The 21,407-nt window shown below is 43.2% G+C and overlaps 1 protein-coding gene across 6 annotated transcripts in view; it reads right to left on the reverse strand.

The window, feature by feature from the left end:
- Positions 1 to 21,407, reverse strand: part of SUSD6 (sushi domain containing 6) — an 88,207-nt gene that overhangs the window by 22,459 nt on the left and 44,341 nt on the right. For 4 of the 6 annotated variants that reach the window (XM_068946160.1, XM_068946161.1, XM_068946162.1 and 1 more), the window contains exon 4: positions 8,280 to 8,351. The exons of the other annotated variants lie outside the window; for them this stretch is intronic. In XM_068946160.1, the coding sequence (XP_068802261.1) occupies positions 8,280 to 8,351 (72 nt within the window). The remainder of the gene's footprint in view (positions 1 to 8,279; positions 8,352 to 21,407) is intronic. 6 annotated transcript variants of the gene reach the window in all.

Consider the following 21,407-nt stretch of genomic DNA (forward strand, 5'->3'; position numbering starts at 1 on the left):
ATGAGAAGAAACCAAAACAAAGAGATTTGTATATATAATCATATAGCTGTGCATTTATATAATTAGCCACAAGTACTTACACTGTGTACAGTAAGAGGCACCCCTCAAACAGCCATCCCATACATGGCAAAGCTTTTTTTTCTCCATCCCCTCCTTTTTTGTGAGGGGGGGAGGGAAGGGAAGAAATAAAAGACTAATTGCAGCCTTCCACCAATGCAGTCACCATCTGGTAAATCAAGAGACACATGGAGCTGAATTATCTTAATTAACATGTTACAACAGTATTTTTAAAAATCTGCATGCTTATTAACACTCAGCCATGATTAACCAACCATGGAGGAAGCCTGCTAGTACCACATTAATTATGGGTCTTATCTTCCTTCCCATTAGAAATATGATTTTTTTCCAGTGGCTTATCTCTCTCCTGAAAATAAAATCATTGGCATCAAATCTTGCTCTTAAATGCAAGGTCTATTTACATTCTATAAGAGTCAAAATGGTTGAGCGGTATGCAGCTGCTACTGATGCCTCTAGAGCACTAGGAACTACCCCAACTTAGAACGTATTTTTCCTTGCTTGCCCCTTAGAAAGCTTTACTTCAGTTAGACAACTCCCCTTCTCATCAAAATTTTAGTAGAAAAATGAATTATTTTATGCCTTTCAACTTCCATTCCCCCTCCAAAACTGGGATGGAGAGACTATGCTGTGTGCTGGGCTGGGAAGAAACTAAGGCACAAAATCCGGGGCTGAGAGAAAAAACATATTTGCAAAAGGAAGGTCTTTAGGGTGGAAAATGGCAACCAACACACAACTGCACTCCAGCAGCAACAGTGATTTCATCTGCTTTTACAGAGAGGAACTACTCACTACAGCAAGTGTATTATCTCACCATCGTAGGCTCACCTGCAACACACTCCCCTCTGATACGGTCCCACATAACTTCGGCTGATGAGCTCCAAGACTAACATTGCCAACTTTTCCACACTTGACTGTGTGTTTTGTTTGCACAGGGCCCACTACAATGAGGCTCTTGACCAGATCGGGCATTCTGGACATCAGGATAACATCAAGTCATAAGATAAAAACCTGCACCTTTAACAAAGGCAGGATTGATAAATCCATTCCAGAAACGTTAATGAGGGGGAAACAAACAGGAACAACTGCAGAAGTGCTTTTCAGATCTTCTGATAAAGCAATATTTTTGATGGACAAAAGCATCACCATTACTGATGCACATCGAAGCTCATGCAGCTTGCTCAGGTCCAGCAAGCATCAAGACCTGTTGACCAGTACTTTCCAGTGTCCTGTACTGCCAAGACGGTTTAAAACTATTTGCACCTGCGCTGCACTGGGATCCAGTGGTGCAGCTAATCCAGGGCAGTCAGTTTAATACAGACACCCACCCTCTCCCCAGTGTATACTATGGAGTTTTCCAAGTGGCATATATTTCATTTTCATTTATTTTCCAAGGCCACCTCCAGCCTCCATGTGCCTTCTTCCAAACACCCTATAATTACTTCCACATGTTAGTAGAAGGAAATTAAGTGCTTTAACAACACTTTATATTACATAATCTGCAGGATCCAGGATTGGGTTTTGAAACACAAACCCTCACACTGCACCCTGGCAGTTTTGACTGAGAAGGTCCCCCTAAGAAAGTCGCATGGTTTTTAGTTTCAAATTCTGATCAAGTGTAAAGAGTCCAAAAAATGTTCACCACTCTGGGCAGAGGCAGCTAACACTCTAACACTCATCAGGGGCCTCCTTTCCTCTCACTGACAGTTTGTCCAATATATTCTAAATCTTACTTTATATCATAACAAGGAGGAGATTATTTAAAAGGATAACAAAGAACTGTCAAAATAATTCAATATTCTTTCAAAAAATGAATAGGTAGATGCCCAGGAACTCACAGTTCCTACTGAGTGGAGGCAGTCTAGTACAAAAGGAATTAGCATGGTATTTGAACTCAAATAACATCCACTGGCCTCAATTACTGGTACTAGTTTTAAACTTCAATTTAGAGCTTCACATTTTTTGTCTCGTTCCTGCTCATCTCTCTCTAGAAACCCACAAAACTAAAAGCTAAAGGTAACCTGCACATTCACCCTGCTATTTTCTTGGCTTTTTCTAGGTGGGTTTTCAATTTGGGTACAGTAATACCACACAGTTGTCTTAAGTTTGAGGGCCTGACATATACTACGGGCTCTGATCTCAGGAAGACCATCTACCTCTTCAGCAGGAGCAATGAGAGCTGATAACCTAGAAAAAACACAGAACTATCAGGTGTCCATGCTGACTATCATCAGATTTTGATACGACAGAGATGACAGATTTGTGCTGACTGGTCTGTAAATCCTTGATGAAGTAAATGCAGTCCCTCTAATGAAATTTAGGGAGGATGGTCCTTTGAGGGGAAGATACCTTCACAATACAGCAAGGCAAAACTCATCTCTACCAGCAAGTGATAAGAGGCCTGCAATTTAGCAGTCCCCTCAGGAGGCATAACTTGCTCATAGATTTCCCTATGACTACAAGACACTTCCAATTTCCACACTTCCATCTACTATAGTACCTAGGTCTGTTTCTGTAGTGAGGCCTTAAAAGTTACTGCTATGGCAATTTCCAAACTATGTTCCCACCAAGAGCTCCACTGTGTCCATTTAAGCCCTGGATGACCATTATCACCTGGCTGGTAACATGAGCAGCAGGAGGAAGGCATTCATCTCCTTTCACTGCAGGACTGAATTCAGGTGGTCATTTGTTAACTATAATACATGACACCGGGTCCTCCTTATCCAAGGGACCAATTCATACCTTCCTTCTAATCCCAGTTCTGCTATGGTTTATTCTGTGACTGGCACAGATTGTTTATGACCACAATCTGCTCAAAAAGTAGACCTCACATCAGAGGGGACATGGGAATTTATGAACTAAGGATTTTAGAGTTTAGAAAGGAGTCCAGTCTTTGCATATGTGCATGGAAAGATGCCTTTACTAGCCAAGTCTCTTTAAGCTCTGTCCTGGTAGGCCTCTCTTGTTCACAAATAAGCCTTTTGCAGCTGATTCATTTTTCATCCTTTCAGCAGCAGCAGCAGCAGCTGTTGCCTCTGACTCAGCCTATGCAGAAAGTACTAATTTGGAAGTTTGGCCAAGGCAGACCTAGTAATGGCATGTACATAGGGATTGCTTTGTGCTCAAGTATCATTCTACTGTCATCTGTGTTGAAATCTAATTGGAAAAGCCAAAGCCCTAGGTTACTGAGGCTCCTCTTCGCAGTAGGTCCACAGAAAGCTTTTCTAGGGAAGGTGGAAAGAATTGCAGGAGAACAATCTTGAAACCCAATCAACAAACACCAGAGAATACTTTTTCATGCTGCCATGCTGTTTCTCTTCTGACCTTGCGCTCTGTTCAGGACCACTGCACATTTCAGAATTTAACAGACTCATTTCCATCATGGGACTTGTCAGAACAAGCACTCAAATCACTTACCACTGGCTGAGTAGAAATCTAAAGGGTTACTAGTCTGTCTCACTGGAAAGCCTCTCTTAAGCACACTTCATATTTTCATTCCAGATACACTTAGGTTAGCTGTAAATCTTAAGTCATCTTCTATAAGGGTTTTACAAAAGTGTGCCATTGCAAGCAACTTCCCTGCACGGTCTGGCAGAAAAAACAAACATAACCCCACTGGAACACCTGTCTGGTCCTTCTATTGAAAAGTTAGGGACACCTCAGACTGCAGCAACAAAAATATTCCACATGGCAAATGGCATGTCTACAAACCTAGCTTTCCCAGGGACCACAAAGTTTTATAGCCTCCCAGTTATGTTCAAGTTGAATCATTATCAGGTAGATTTTTCTGAACTGGTTACCCGATGTAGACTCAGTCCAGACTGTTGTAACTCAAAAGCTCTAAAAAGCACAGAGAGAAGTTGCAAAACTAAGCTTTTTCCAAGGAAGAAGTTTATTCTACTGACAAGAGCTAGTTATAACATGCCTTTCTAAATCGCCCATCGCATTAGCAGTGTTGGGCATTTTGAGAGTTGGCAAGGTGAAGGGAAAGACGTTGCCAGTTACACTGAAATTTAACAGCTACTCAGTATCTGGGCTTCTCTATTTACTAGCAGTGAAAGTAGCTGAAGAGTAATCTTGGAAAGAGGGAGGTCATCCAGTGGAGGATATCACAACGAAGCTATCAGTAAGCTTGTTTCATGACTTGAGCGTGACAAGCAAAAGGCATAGAGGTCTAGTCGGATGCTGCTGCTGCTGCTACTTTGGTCTACCAGTCACAGAAGACAATAACAGTTCTGGCAGAACAGGCAGTCCCCGCACTTTCCCCCACCCAGATTCTGCTTGGGATCAAACAACACATCAAGAGTAAATGACAACTTAGTACAATCCTTACAAATGTAGTGTACGAAGGAATTTAGATTCCTAGCCATCTCTTGAGAAGACTGTCTCATTATATAGACGTAATAGCTTCAAAGTGTTTAGTTTTATACCTCCATTTTCCCAGTACTTACCAACAGCACTGATCAATTCTATGAGTATGTTAAACAAGGTATATTAACAAATTGCCAAAGATACATCTAACAGCAAACGTGAAATGTTGCTTTCCATCTTTGTAGCTCCTCATCTCACACACCCACAGGGTAAACAAACACAAATGAAAATAAACCAGGTTTGGGAAAGTGTTGAAAAACCAAGCTCCTTTCACAGCTGGCAAGAAAATGGGTCAGAAGAGAAGTGTAAAAGGAATTCTCACCCTCTGAAATACTGCTTGCCCTTTGACGCTTTTACTGTAGCCATTCGAAACAAAGCACAGGTGAGTCAAAATACCCAAAGCACGTAACAAAAAAAAAAAGTTAGAGGCGGTGACTGCCCATATAGGACTTATTTGTAGCCCAAGAGGCCTGACAAAAATATGAAGGGATGGGATATCATTCCTTTCACTTGGTAGGAAAAGAGATTATAAAATACAACCCCAAGACCCACAGTATATCTTTTTCAAAGGAAAATCCTCAAGAAAGAGGCCAAACTTCCTCAAACACTGCTAAACTTCAGTTTTGCCTCTCTGCATCTCACTGCTTTTGAATAAAAGCAAATACAAGGCTGTACATGTTTTTCGATACTCATTTATACTCTCTGGTAACCTAGAAAGATATGCCTTTGTTCCACAACAATTAAAATACTAAATTAAAGTAAAAAAAAAAAAAAAAAGAAAACAAATGTTCTCATAATGCCTTATTATTGGATTGCTTCTGCTCCTTTCCTGATGCGTTTGGAACACGGTGGGCCTGACATGCTCAAGACCCCCGGAGATGCAGAACTCCAGCTCCTGTCCACTGCCACAAAGCCAGCCAAAATACATCCCAGTGCTGATTTAGAGGTTATTGGTCCTTTATACTAGAGGCTAAAATCATGAAGTGGGAGGCACTACAGCTTGGTGGATGGAACTAAGGCCTATGCACAAGAGACCTAGGCTTAGATACAGGCTCTGCTGCCAGGTAATGTGGGGCTTCGCCTCGCCTTCCCTCTTCAGAGCTTTCCTGGCTGCCTGTGTGAAGATATATTTCAAGCTAGGGTGAAGAGCCCAATAGGAGGGATTAAGAGCTCTTGTCATCAATGTAATTAACTTCAATGACAGAGACTTGCAGATGAATTTGACTGCTGTAATATCCGGGTCTTCTTTTTCTACAAGAAAGCCAAGCCAGATGGAGGATTTTGCAGCTCAGTTCTTCTACACAGGTTTCTCTGGCAAAGAATTTACTTCCACCTTTATTGCCATAAATGGCCCTTTTTTATGTTTTTTGTAACATTTCATTAAGTTTCATTTATTGTTCTGATGCGCTGTTATTTGCTCAGCTCTCTCAAGCGGCCTTCTTCATCTACGTCTATCTACACAGCATCACCAGGCATGCCAGAGTGGTTCCTATTAAAACAGCAAGAGCGTTACTCAGGGCAACATAGATGTACATAACAACGTAGATAACAACAATGCAGAAATGCTCAACTGAGTTTTGGTTGCATAAAGTATTCAGGATCACACCTCAGTGTTAACATTTTACCTGGACTGCTCTCGATTTTGACAGGTCAAGCCTGCACCATACTGTTAACATTGCTCATTAGCCAGACCTGGGGGTCTGGGACATTGCCTTGTTGAAAAGAACAGTCTGTTAGAGGCTAGTTTCCTTCTTTAAGGCAACGTCATTGATTTGCAAAGGCTGTTACAAAACCCTGTTTCCTTGAACACCGCAAGGATCTAAACAGTAAGAGACCATTTTTTTTTGCATCTTGCTCCATGTACTTTCCAGACAGCATTCACAGCACCAGTTTGGAGTCATTTTAAGTCCCTCTCAGCTTCCCAGGTTTTGCCTATCACTTCCTAAATGCTCCTGCACCTCCTCACAGCCATCTCCCATTGGACTTGCACAGCTGGACTGAGATGCCCAAGTAAATCCCTGTTCCTGGTCAGCCTCAGTATTCCTTCACTTCAGGCAACAGTTTTTATTGTTTCAGCTACTCAGACCCATAAAAGAGATGGTGTGGGTATCTGAGGTTTTTTTCAGCATTTAGCTGCAATGTCAGTTTTTGCACCCTTCAAGTTTCAGTGATGCTTTACTCAAAACGTGAGCATGTGAGCGGATGCTAACCATGTCTACCACAATACTGCCTGCTCCATTTTGCTTAAGTTGTCAGTCCAGCAGGACGACACTTCAAATTTAGTTCCAAGTGGCGCAGAACTATTTTACCTTCACTGGAAGGGACAGGAGACTTCTCAGAACAAAGCACTAATTTTACATTTTAAAATGTCATTATAATAGCTCAATTCTAAGATATTCTGAGAGGCAGAATAAGGTAAGAGGGCCAGATTATTCCAAAAAAACAGATATCCTAATTTAAAGAAAGAAAGGATTTTTTTTGGAGGTTAGTAATTCCCTAACACATTAAATTCCTTCATACTGCTCTGGTGAACACACAACACATCTCATATAGCAAACAACACATTTCACAACTACCTTCTGACTCAGGCTTTGAAAGGGAAACATTAAGCAAGAGCAACCAAGAGAGTAGGAGACGTTATAGCCCTTCGGGGGGGGGGGGGGGGGAAGCCTCTCCCAAACCATGCTGGAACAAACCAATTTCAAGAAGTTCCTCACACACAAAGGGACAAAGGGAACTTTTCAGATGGTCCTCAGGGAAGAATACAGTAGAGAAAACTGTCTCTTGCAGCATGCCTGAATGCCACAGGAAGTGCTCCACTGAGTACAAACTGGGAAAGATTCCTGAGAGTCCCTGCCTTCCGCAGAGCTGGAGTTAAAGCCTGGAGAAATGCTATGAACACCCTGGAGAGCCTTCAGACACACACAGCTGGACCCAGATCTGTCTCCCATATCATCAAGTGAAAAGGAATTTAACTCATGTGGTAGGAAGCAAGAATCCAAGTCCTAGATTGTCATCAGTATCAGTGCTCCCATCTAATATCCCCTTAACCAAACTAAAAAAAATGCAGCATTTATTTATTTCTTGCAAGAGTGCTTATGCTACTGAAGTCTTAAAATAGGGGGTGACAGAGGTTAGACTGTTTTTTTTTCTCTGTGTTCTCTCACCACAGTCCTCACTGTTACTGTCACAGCTAGGGTAAAGTTTCTGCAGCTAGACTTCTGTCCCACTACAGATCCAACTGCTAAACCTGCCTTACACCTTTCTGGGTCTCACTGTGCTTCTGCCCAACAAGCCTGGCTCCAATCAGTCACATACAGGTTGGGGGCAAAGACTCAGCAAGTCCCATTTCTGTGACAAGGCAGCTCATAAGCTGATCAACTGGCACTTTCAAAAAAAAAAAAAAAACCACAAGATCCCTCAATACATATTGCACCTCTTATCATAGAGGCTGGTCTCATACATGTCATATGTTCCCAAGTCACTTTTTCAGGGAGATGAAGTAGGCATTTTTTGTATGGGGATTTCCAGACAGGGGGCTCAATTTAGTTGCCTCAGGTGTGGCATCTAGCGTCACCTGAGACACTCAGCTATCAAGTATCCATACAGGGCTGGCAGATATGACACAGGACTTATGAGGGAGACCTGTGCCCTTCCAGAAAGGCAGCTGGAGGGCAGGTTAGATACGTTAGGGCATCTTATCTGCTAAGAAACACCCGCATGCAGGCCACTGACTCCAGCCCAGTCCCACTGCTGTATCTACATCTGCAGACTTCCTATGCTAATTAATGCAACATCCCTACTGCCATTTCTAGACTGTTGTTCAGCCTTACCTCCATGTCTCCTAAAGAATTCAGGGCCTCTCTTCCCTCCATGAATTCCCTGAACTGCCAAGTCTCTCCTCCCTGTTCAAACAGATGATTCACAGATTAATGGGGTTTTAAATTCTCCCTGAACCAGACGTCTGAATTTCTCCCATAACATCTTCTGGATCATAGTTCAGAGAGGAAACAAATCACCAAACATAATGGCCAAACGGAATTTACCAGTTGACACAAATGAAGTCCCCAGAAGCAGAGAGCGTAAGTAAGCAGTACACAGCCAGTGCCCCTCTAAACCAACTGTGTTCCAAGATCTAGTAACCCCATGTCAGGCTACAACATGACGTGTCTTCAGCTGCTCTGGACAGCACTGTCCAGAGGGTTTGGTGAAGATGCCCAGAGAACACCTACAGGTTTCTTGGTAGTGAAGTGAAAGCTTCTCATTTGCCTTCAAAATCTGTTTACTACACGGCTCAATCTCCTGACAGTTACTTAAGCTTCTCACACAAAGGAAATGGAAAGCCCAAAAGACTTCAAGCTAAAAACAGCAGAAATGCTGCTCCCTAAGAGAGATGCACTTGGGAACTCCAACTGTGTATGCAGATTCCTTGAGAGCATTTAAATAAACTAGATGCCTGATGCCTGAGACTTAGCAGGAAAAACTAGCAGAGAACAAGGTTATTATGATGCTGATAGTTTAGTATCCAGACAGTAAAATAGAGTTCCAGAGAAAACCTGGGAGCCCATTTACTGAACCTATCAGTTACCTTTCTGTAACTGATCTCTCTTCTTCACACCAATAACGAGAATTTCAGAGACCAGCACATGAAATTCTCTGAAATTCATGTTTAAACTGAATCAGAAAGCTGCAAAACCAAACTTAATTGCTTAGGTCAAGTTTGCCAGGAATGCGCGGTATCTCAAACACACACCACCCAAGAAGCCTGTAAATCACAAGCAGGTATTACAAAACCATTCTGATGCTTAAGGAGAGACACAGTACGCCCTTTATCCAGGATTTTCCCAGTTTTGTTTATTTGTTTCTACCTCCTCCACATGATTGGGGAAAAAATGGATTGGAAGGCTTTTAGGGGGGAAAAAAAACAACAACAGAAAATCCCATGTCTGCTACTACTGAGACAACAGGCACCGCAGAGCCTTCGTTAGCAGGGTGGCAGAGAGCTATCAGGACAGGAGAAAGTGTAATGATCCCACTACCTAGTCTTTCAAATTTCTTGCAATTTGCCTATCTTCCAACCTCCTCTACTCCAGCACAATTTGCCCAGCACGTGGGAGTTATTCCCTCTCACCAAATACATCCCAACAAGCACAGAAACTTTTAGAACCTTCTGCCTGTTGCCAACACACTTGATGTCAGACTGTCCAAAGGCTGTTACTTTCATTTCATAGTGCTCAGCACTAATCATGTTAGATAGCCTGCAACATTTTTTTTTTATTCTATCCCTCACCCACCCTTGCTCTTCCTATTCACTTTTAGGAAAGGCTACTCTACCAACAGTTAAGATCCAGGATCCTTTTCATGGGCAAAGCTGTTTTCTGGCAGATGACATCCAGAGCAGAGGACTATACTTCTAGGAGACAACTCAGCCTCCGCTCTGGTGGAGAGCGGCTCGAGTTTGGGAGGGAAGGAAGAAGTGTTAAGCATCTATTTCCCACCTAGACTTCCTCATAATAATTTGCATCTCTCATCAGGGTATCAATAAAATACTAAACAGCCTAATCTGAACTCAGCAGAACTCCTGCTGTGTCCCTTCCTCCCAAATCATTGCTTACTAGTTAGAGCACTCAACTGGAGCTTGGCCACACATCCTCAAGCTAACATCATATTCCCTCCGCGCATGTATGCAATAACCTTTCAAAACCTCACATGGGGATCTTATGTGAGAGAACAAAGTACAAGAAAGAGGCCCTTTGCCAAACTCCTGAATTAGATCTTTTCACTAAGTTCCTGTGGATTACAAAGCTATTGTTTCTAAAATACATGTTCAAGACCTACCACCACCAAGAAATAGATGGATTTTCATTCTCCTAAAGGGTTAGTCAGTGACAAACCTTAAAACAGGGTCTCAGTTCTTAAAGCAATGCCGTAACTGTGCAAAATGCCATTTTGTGGCTAAACACTTTGTTGTACTATGTCACCTTCCAACAGAAGTAAAGGTGACTTCAAGAAGTGGAGGCAGAATTTAGTGTCTCAAAAACTCAAAGAAAAAAAATACTAAAAATAAAAAAAAGGCTTGATATGAGTTTTTATTGCTGCATTCAAGCCAGTAGCTGCAGGGCAAAAAAAAAAAAAAAACAACAACAAAAAAAACCACCCAGTTCACTGAAAACGCAGCATTCCTTTAAAGGACAGGTAAGAAAACCAAAGCAGAAATTAACACATGCGCTGCATCCTCCCAGAGGCAACTCTGGGTCTTAACTATTAAAACACGGGATGAGACACCTCTGCCAGGTCCCTTAGATAAAAACAGACTTTACAACACAATTTCACATCTCATCTATGGAGCTCTACAGCACCTTACCAACTAGTTTGCAATTGCCTCGGACATGAGAGGTTCAGGGAAAACGGGTAAACAGTTTCTGTACCTTCATGCAACTGATTTAGAAAGCAGAACGCAGTTTAACCAAATGAGCTTTCTCCTTTCCTTCCCCCTCTCCCCCAACCATCTCCTAGATTAAAAGGCTATTTATTCTTCACAGAAAAACCATCCATAGTTAAGTTTTTAACAAAATCTGTAGACAAACCTATTTATTCCTCAAAGAATAGACCCACAGCTCTCCTCCACTCTCTTTCTCAGTATCTTGCCTGGGACGAAGAGGGTAAAGCCCTCCTAAGCACTGGGAAATGTCACTTGCATTATGACACTGGACTTTTATTTTCTCCCCCTTTTTCTTTCCAGTCAGTACTGCTGAATAGAAAGGGGAAATTCTTCATTCAAGAGGTGGGTGGACGTGTCTGTCTTACATTAAATGTCATGAACTGCTTTCACACCTCCCCCCCACATACACAGCAGCATAACTTAAAGCCTTGAATGCACATCACTGCAGCCTAGTTGCTGCACATCAAAGCTGCCACTGTCACTCTTACTTCTCAGAGTGGAAGAGACAATCAGACAGTTGACATTTACTGTTTAGCTCTTAAAGTAAAAAGAAACCAAGTCACAACATCTCCTCCTCTGCTCCAGAAAACATTCCCTGCACTTCCTTGCAAAAGCTACACTGCCAGGCCTAGTCTCCAGGCTCCACAACAAAGAGTGAGCAACCCCACTGTATTTATATTCTTTCCCTCAATAGCTGTTTTCCCTGAAGTTATATTTTCCTTCTCCTTAAACTCCTAATCAACAACAAAGGTCCCACCCACTCCATTAACACACACTGCAATAATAGCGTTCTTCCATAATGGAGAATGGATTCATGATCACGTCTTCTCCTCTTCTCAGTTCAGGGCCACAACCCTTATCCCCCCTTTCTTGACCTATATTAAACATTTGCCAATTACAGGAATTGCTTGCATTGGAAAGCAGAAGCATATTTCAAGATCTATTTTAATGTAATTAAAACAGTTTAAAAGTAAGAAGCTGTCATCATGTGGCAAACAGGGCTACATAGACTGTGATTAGAAGTTTCCAAGCTGTGGTCTTCAAAACACTTAGTCTAACACACTTGCTGGGAACAGATTTACAATCTAGGCCCTGGGGAAAAAAAAAATAGTTTTTCATAATGCTCCATTCTGAGAGGATGTCACATAATTGCAGGTAGCCCAAACAATGCTAATTATCAACAGTAATGGTTTATCAGTAGTGCAAGAGCGCTTCATGTTTGCAGAAGCATATCCAATTCTGCGATGAGAACAGATTATGTTGCCAGAGCTGTCTGGGGCACTGAAAGCTGACAGAGGGAAGCTGAATTCTCTAGGTGCAATTCTAGCTGGAGAGGAAGATGCTTCTATGATTCTCGTCTGCCCAGTAGCAATGGGCCTCTTCTGCTACCTTCAGCTTTAACTGCTTATTTGAATCAGAAGCTTCTACTCTGGTGATTTTGGAGAGGAGGTCTTTCAGATTTAAGAGCATGCCAGTTGCATGACAACTAGGAGGTACACAAATCCTCTAAAGAGTGCCCATTTCCATTGGCATGGAGAGTACTATATATCTAGTAGGCATTTTGGGAAGGCTCTCCTCTCACACTGTTGTTTCCTGTGAAACAGCACTTCCACATCTAAGTCAGCAGAGGTGTTTTCCACAGATTCAACATATTTGTTAAATTGGCACTTCTAACCCCCATTAAACCGTTAACATCTCATTCAACTCTTCTAAGCGTTTTTTTTCCAGGAGGTAGCCTTGGTCAACATAATTTCAGAGAAAAATAACCTCATGCTTTACCAAATTGAATCCCATTTGATTATCTCTCCACTTTTCTTAACCTCCAGGTTGCCTCATACTACTGAGTCTTCATGGGAGTTTTGCAATTTTGCAACCTCTCCCTCTCTATTCAGAACTGTACTGCCTGCAAATTTAACTAGCAGGATGTTAAACCCCTCTTTCAGATTATTAGAGCCCAGGTAAAATTTTCAGCAGTGCTTGCATGACTTGAGACACCCTCTGCATACTGATTTTAAGTGTGATACACGTTGGAAAATTTCATTTGATGTTAGGTGAATCTGATGTCATAACCACCCCATTGGATATCTTCCCTAATTTGAAGAAAAATCCCAGAATGGTTGAGGCTGGAAGAGAATCTGGAGATCATCTAGTCCAACCCCCCTCCTCCAGCAGGGTCACCTAGAGCACATTACCCAGGATTGTGTCCAGGCAGGTTTTGAATATCTCCAGCGAAGGAGACTCCACAACCTCTCTGGGCAACCTGTTCCAGCGCTCCGTCACCCTCACAGGAAAGAATTTTTTCCTCATGCTCGGAAGGAACTGCTTGTGGTTCAGTTTATGCCCATTGCCTCTTGTCCTGTCGCTGGGCACCACGGAGAAGAGACTGGCCTCATCCTCTCAACACCCCCCCCTTCAGATACTTATACTATGAGGGTAACAGAGCATTGGAACAGGTTGCCCAGAGAGGTGGTGGAGTCTCCTTCGCTGGAGATATTCAAAACCCGTCTGGATGTGATCCTGGGCAATATGCTCTAGGTGACCCTGCTTGAGCAGGGAGGTTGGACGAGATGATCTCCAGAGGTCCCTTCCAACCTAAACGATTCTGTGATTCTGTGATACGAATTGATCAGATCTCCCCTGAGCATTCTCTTCTCCAGGCTGAACAGGCCCAGCTCTCTCAGCCTTTCTTCACAGGAGAGATGCTCCAGTCCCCTCATCATCTTTGTAGCCCTCGGCTGGACTCTCTCCAACAGTGCCACGTCTCTCTCGTACTGGGGAGCCCAGAACTGGACACAGTACTCCAGATGTGGCCTCCCCAGGGCTGAGGAGAGGGGCAGGATCACCTCCCTCCACCTGCTGGCAACGCTCTGCCTAATGCAGCCCAGGACACCATTGGCCTTCTTGGCCACCAGGGCACAGTGCTGCCTCATGGTCAACTTGTCCACCAGGACTCCCAGGTCCTTCTCGGCAGAGCTGCTTTCCAGCAGGTCAGTCCCCAACCTGTCCTGGGGCATGGAGTTATTCCTCCCTAGGTGCAGGACCCTGCACTTGCCTTTCTTGACTTTCATGAGGGTCCTTTCTGTCCAACTCTCCAGGTCCCTCTGAATGGCAGCACAGCCTTCTGGGGTATATCAGGAACTCCTCCCAGTTTTGGATCATCAGCAAACTTGCTGAGGGTGCACTCTGTCCCTTCATCCAGGTCACTGATGATTACGTTGAACAAGACCCAGGGCTGACCCCTGGGGGACACCGCTAGCTACAGGCCTCCAACTAGACTCTGTGCCACTGACTACAATCCTCTGAGCTCTGCCATTCAGCCAGTTCTCCGTCCACCTCACCATCCACTCACCCAATCCACACTTCCTGAGTTTACTTATGAGGATGCTAGGGAAGACAGTGTCAAAAGCCTTGCTGAAGTCCAGGCAGACAACACCCTTATCTACCCAGTGCTACCACAATGCTACTTTACTTTGCTTTTTATTTACTTGGCTGCCACATCACTTTATAAAAAACAATTTAAACTGATAGAAGACCAAACAACTTAGTGGAAACTAGACTATGAAGAAGAAGGAATCTCTGACAGAAGCTTTATCATGCAAAGATCTTAGCTTCAGAATTCTGCATCCTCTCCTCTCTCCCACCCCATCTACTCTTACTGCTTACTATATGGAATCTCATTACTCCGTTCAGCAATTTCCTTTCCATGTGTCTCCCTATTTTATGGTGCTGACAGGAACTAAAATAAAAAGCAACTTTATTACCAGGTTCTATTTGAAAGCTGGTGTCTCAGTTGCTTCCCTGTATTTAGAATTTCAGTCTTACTGCCCTGATTCCCCTCATCCCTTCCCAGTACATCAGAGTCATATTAACTCAGTTCTCTTAACATTTATGGACACAAAGCACTAGCAATGGGGGCTACAGCAGTTAAGTTCTTACTCACATCTTCAATTATTTTTACTGAATTGCATCTTCTTTTTTAAAACTCACAGCCTCATTAAAGTACATTTGAAAAAGTTGCTACCAGCTATTTCCAAGTAATAAATTCATTAATCTAAACAGGGAGTAAGGGAAATAAAATTACTCTCCTTCATGCTTTTCCTTCCCTCTTGCTCCACAATAATTACAAATGCCCTTATTCCACTAACCCTTATGACCAGCACTTATTTACTCTACTTTTTGCTGCCCTTGTCTTTCTCTTGCAAGCCTTAAAACAGTAATTGCCCTGAAACTGGAAAGGAAGTGACAGAGATTTTATATATTTTATTTTTATATACACACACATATACACACACATATACACACACATATACACACACATATACACACCCTTAATATTTGATCAGTCCCTCAAGAAGCCAAACTATTTATTGTTTCTCGCATTCTTTATTTCCTAGCATTTTAGTTCACAGCACCTGACTTAGTTCTATCCTTTCCCCAGTTTGTTTCCACCATAACAGTGAGTATTGCTCTGTTTCTAGCATTGCTATCAAAAGAGGTGTTTGGAAAAGAGGACAGAGAAACCAATACACACATCCCAGAACCACCACATAAAGACACACAAATAAGTTTTATTGCAAATCCAAAAGTGTACTCCAGAGTTGGCCGCATAGTGATTATCTCAGTGACTCGCTTCCCAGCAAGAGAGCGGCCAGATTTTGCATCTGTTGGCATGCATGCAGAAAAGAAAAAGAGGACAAGACAACGTGAGCATGGTGACTTGCTGCTCTGCCACCCTCTGCTTTCTATTCAGCTCACCTGGGGCACAGGACACACAAAAGCTCCATCTTTGCTCAGTGCAGTTCAAAAGAGCATCTAATGCTTTAAGGCACTCCAGCCTTGTTAAAGATGAGATAGATTTGTGCTCTACAGAAATAAGGAGATTAAAGAAGGCTTGGGGATTAGCAGAGTTAAAAATATGCTGAATAAGCACACATACCTTGCCAGCGACCACCGCACTCGTGCAGCAAAGCCCTTCGTAGTTCCTGCTTTCACATAGTAAAGTTAAAAGCTTTCCTGCCTCAGCACACCAAGTACCCTGTGCTGTGTTTACAGGGGAAACTGTACCTCTGCTTCCCCTTGGTGTACCGTGGGGCAGCTTATCTAGATCCCAGGCCCTGCCATCTCATTCAGGAAGAGCTGTACAGTTCTTCCACTCCAGCGTCCAGCTGTTTGTTCCTGTGTTTGTAGTGGGTCCTAACCACTGCTCCCTCCAGCACAGTGGGTAGCCATGACTCAAGCCAGTGATTGCAAAGTAACTTGAACTACACCCTAAATGAAAACGCTCAGTAAGAAAAGTCCTTACGGGTGTGAGCTATGATTAAGTCCCATGGATGCTTCAGCTTCGCTAGGATATTTCTACTCAAAACAAACCTTTTCCTTTCTATTCAACAGCTCAGTATCCACAGCACTAGCTAAGGACTTGGCTAAGGACTTGCTAAGGACAAGGCTCCAAGCAGCCACAAGCATTTTCTTTGTGCCGTTCACTTGTGCTCACGCAGTCGAGCAAAGAGACTCCTACCTTGAACACTGTTGGTCAGCTACTGATTTTAGGGCCCATGCCTGGTCTAAGAGGATGCACAAAGTACTCTTGTCTCTCTCTGTGGTGTGCAAACAAGGCAATTCCCTTTCATCTCTTGCCACAGGGACAGACGACCAACCTGCCCAGCCCAATCCCATTATTTCTACCACTGATGGAAGCAGAGAGGAGACAGCAACCACACGGATTTTCCACTAGAGCCCAGTGCATCCAGATCCTTAAGGCAAGTTTCAAATCACATCAGGCAAACAGCAAAACAACATCAGAAAGGGAAACTGAACTTAGTAAAAAAAACTAAGACCAGCTGAACAGTCATCCAACCTGAGAATAATGCAACAGAGTGGCAAGAGTCAGGAAATAGGTTTCCCTAGAGAAATTCATAGTTTTAAATAAGACATTATAAAAAAACTGAATCTTTTTATCCAAGGAACTGCCTTGAAATCCTGAGCCTGAGCAAAAAAAGTGATTTCGGTACCCCAAGAGCCCTGGAAGGCAGACTACAAATAGGATGCATGCACTGCCTGTTTCCACTGTTTGAAATACAGGAGACAAACCAGTAGAATTACTTTAAATTCTTCCTGTAAGCACCATTTAAGGATGCTTTTCTAGAACACAGCTGTGATACCAACACAGTCCCTTTAACTTTTCCATTAGGAAATTCTCAGTCAGTCACTCCAAATTAGCAAGGAAAAAGGCAAACAGCAACAACATCTTGACATCTAACAGCTCACATTTAGACCAATAAATAACCAGCTTCCTCGCAACAGCAACAATCCACTTTTAACATGCTGTGGCCACCTTCACCAACCCTTCATGGTCCACATACAAGAAAAAAAAGCAGAGATGGCCACAAAGCAGCTTTTCAGCCAAAACATCCACCCCTCAGAACTTGGGGGCTGTGGTAATCCCCTTTTTGAAATGCTAATGCCATTACAACCATAGCACCAGAAGACAAGCGGTGAGGCCTGGGTGACAGAGCGTCTGCTGTGCCCTTACACAGATGATTTAAGCTGGGCCTTTTGTCATTCTCCTTTCCAAAGCTCTGCCCAGCATCATGCTTGACAGGAGCTGCAGCTGCTGTCCGACCCTCCTGACAAGTGGGGGTGGAAAGAGCAATATGATGAATTCATGTGTGCGGGGTGAGGGTCTGGGGGGCAGTAGCAGTACACCCTGGCATCGTGCTCTCAAAATGCGTACTCAGTTCTAAAGATAGCTTGGGAAACACTTGAGAAAAGGCAAAGCAAAAGGTTCCCCAATTGTTCTTTCACTATTACGCAATTGCACGACAGTAAAAACAAACAAACAAAAAACATTACAGCTAGTCATTACAGTCAATACAAAAGGTATCTGGTACAGAAGAGCATGGCTCAAAAAAACTTATCAAAATAAACAGCTGTCATCACATCTCCAGAAATCAGCCCAGGTTCAGGGAGGGGAAGTATGCCTCCCATGGAGAAAGCTATCCCACAGGGATGGAGAGCTGTCAACTTTCCCGGAAAAGCATCTGGAATTAGTTGCTATGGGGAGATCAGAGACCAGACTAGGCACCAACAATTTGATCCTGTTTCCATGCGATATGTATCAACTGACACCAAGTGATTTTGATTTTGTTTTCAATTTATTGTTGAGTATTTGTCCCTCTGATACCAGGCAGGGAATCACCAGTGAATACCAATTTCATGAAGTGATTCTATTGCAAATACTACAGGATTTGCAGGGAGGGGAAAAACAAAACAAAAAACCTTACAGCTTATCATTTCCTATTACATCCCAAAGAGCCTCCCACTAGAGGGGAAAAGGGAGACAATCAGCACAGTGACTGAGAAGCAAGTCAAGTTAAGGTTTTGCACCAGGTGAAATACAGACTAACTGGGAGAATAAACTGGAAGATTACAGACCGAAACATTTGCCATTTGCAAATGCCACTGTGTTTATAGTGCCTTCCACTTCGCTATGAGATTAGGTGAAGCCAGTCTAATACTGGCCTAATAAAAGCCTCAAACCCCTCTGCCAGAAAAGAAACAGAATCCATTCCAGCATGAAAGTGCCATCATCCCACTGCTGCTTCAGGTGCTTGAACGCATACCTACAGAGCAATAGCTCTGGACATTGCAATGAGGAGGCCAATCTCTACCGCCACAGAAAGCGGAAAGGGAGATGCGTTTTGTATAGTCTGCATAGCCTGCACACTAGTAAGCAGCTCTGAAATGCTGCCACTGAGCCCAAATCATTTTAAAATGAAAAATACAAAAGCTTCAGTTCTTCAGGCACCCTCCCTTAGTGCTACTCACTAACCAATGTCAGGAGAGACATCTCTAACTTAACTGAGAGTTCCGTGGAGGAAACAGACGTAGCGATAGGTGTTTCCCTGCTGTCAGAGGATGCAGAACAGACATCCATTTTCATCCTCTCAAATCACTCTGCAGCACTTGGCACAGTCAGCCATGAAATACTCCTGACCTGCCTCAGACAGGTGGCAGGCAGCCAGAGGTATGCAGTAAAATAGTTTTAAGTCTTTGCTCACCCTGACCGTAAACAGAGAACGAATCTCCCCAGAACACATTTAATTAGCAGCCTCTGCCAAGCTGTCTTGCTTTTACAAACATTGGGGATCAAGGATGCTAACACCAGAGCTACCTGTGTACCAGATAACAGGCTGCTACATCCCCTTCCCCCTCCACGCAGTCATACAGCTGCCCCCCAAGGGCTTAACTCTCACACCGAATCAGGTCATGACGGCAAAAGAGCTGGTTAAAGTGGAATTAAACCAGACTGAAGCAATGCTGACAGGAAAAACAGCGCTCTGAAAAGGTGCTCCAGCCCTGAACAGTCTCCACGGCTGGAAGCACATGCCAAGAGGCAGTCAGTTCTCCGGGGAGCTTGGAGGAGGTAGAATTTCTCACAGGGGCTAGCTTCTTCCAAGTGCTGTGTGTGTGCTGCACTGGTGTGTTCGCTCAGTGGACATACTGCCTTGTGCCAGCAGACAGTGATCTGGACACCACTCTATGTACCTCCCTCTCACCTGGCAGAAACACACTAACAGAACTGGCTGCCATCAGCTCTCAGTTCACACAGAGCACAGCCATATGGGCCTCTGTGAACATACCAGATCTGCCTCTTTCTTTCTGCAGAGCTTCCGGACATCAGCAAGCCAAACCCATGGGCTCTATGATACCTTTTCAGTATCTTGGACCCAAGCCATGGAGAAAATCAAAAAATACACAAAGTTTGAGGAAGGAAGAGCCCATGGTCAACAACTCTTCCCTTCAACTCTACAGCAACTTTCCTCCATAAAAGGCAACTTACTTACTTAGAAAGCACGTGCCTTTAAATCAGATACCACTTCCTCCCCGCTCTCAGTTCAAAAAAAATCCCAGTATACTCTCTAACACAGCTTGTGGTCTGGACTATAAAAAAACAAAACAGCATGCACCAGGCAACTCTGCACAGGAGAGGGACCAAAGATGCACCAAACCCTGAAGGACATTCACGTGTGTCATGCTGCTGCAGAGTGCTCAGATATGAGGAGGATGGCCTATCAGTCAAGTTACAGCAGTTGTAATCTGGTTTTTTTAATTAGTTCCTCTCACAAGTGGAAGTACATGGAAGATGTAATGCTAACAGAACATGCAATAATCAGACCCAGTCAGGATCTGAGAAGCCTGTAAAAGAAAGGAAAAAGAAACAAGGATATTCCTTTTCTCAGAAACATGCGATAGAGGGATCCAGGCACTCTTATGGAGAGCACCAGTTCAGCACTCCCCCTTCAAAGTGTAAGCTTCCCTATCACTTGAGTACTGACTCTGTAAATAAACCTGACCATGGAAGAATCTCTAGAGAGATCACTTTTACATTCATCTCTCTGCACTCAGAGACTTAAGCCACAAGAGCAACACAAAGTGGTTGGGGTGGGGGTGGGGAACAACAGCTATGAAAAGAGCTTTGTTCATCATACAGAAATAGCAACATTTCACTTGACTTCACCCTCAGGAAGCCCACATGGTAAACTTACTTCCTTAGTACTGTAAGGGCAACTCCTTACTGCACAGGTCACTCCACAGCACCTCACAGAGTGTGCCAAAACCCTATATGGACACTATCCAGAGATGACTAAGTCTAACCTCCTAAAGAGGTAAAAACTGTAAACACAGCTTCTCAGGGAACAGTCAGCAGTCAAAATATTGCAGAAGAGAGCTTACTTCTTTCATAAGGATAGAGTTAAAAGCAACAACACAAAAAAAAGGAAAAGAAAGAGTGAAAGGATGGCTATTATAGCACTGCAGAGAGATTTCTAAGTCCTGTGCTCTGCCATAGATCAAACTTACTGACCATCTGTTTCATTACACTTAAATGGCACAAAACTGAACACGGATCCTGCATCAGAGAGCTCAGCTCTCCCAGCACTGGATAGATCTCCCAAGTCTTCAAAGAGTGGAGTCTAGCTTACTAAATGCCACAGAGGAAAAAAACCAACACCAAAGCACAAAATTATCAACCTAAAGATGGTGTCCGAGTATTTAAGTAAATGCAAATAAAGAGATCCAAAGTAGAAAGACTTGGAGGTTAAAATTATGCTAGCTCATGGATACCACATTTCTATATCACAGCAAGTTTCAGTTCTGCTTTAGGCTACTGGCAATAATAATTGCTAGCAGACTAGCTTGTCAGGACAGATGAAGTGGAGGACTAAATAACGCAACCGAGAGGAAAAATAAAAAGCTTGCCATCTTCATGGATTGCCATCTTCATGGATTTCACTGAGGCACTTGCACTCAAAGGCAAACTCCTGGCAGCTTGTGACTATGTTAAAGTTTTTCAGTTTATATATTAAAATTTTCCTTTTCCTCAATTGAGGGAAAAGTGACAGTAGAACATAAACACTTAAATGATAAAACCTTTATCCATTATTAGTATCTTACAACCCAAGTCTATCACCCTGCTTGTTGGACTAGATCTCCAGAGGTCCCTTCCAACTGTAACCAT

This window comes from Struthio camelus, chromosome 5, assembly GCF_040807025.1.
Source record: "Struthio camelus isolate bStrCam1 chromosome 5, bStrCam1.hap1, whole genome shotgun sequence".
NCBI lineage: Eukaryota > Metazoa > Chordata > Aves > Struthioniformes > Struthionidae > Struthio > Struthio camelus.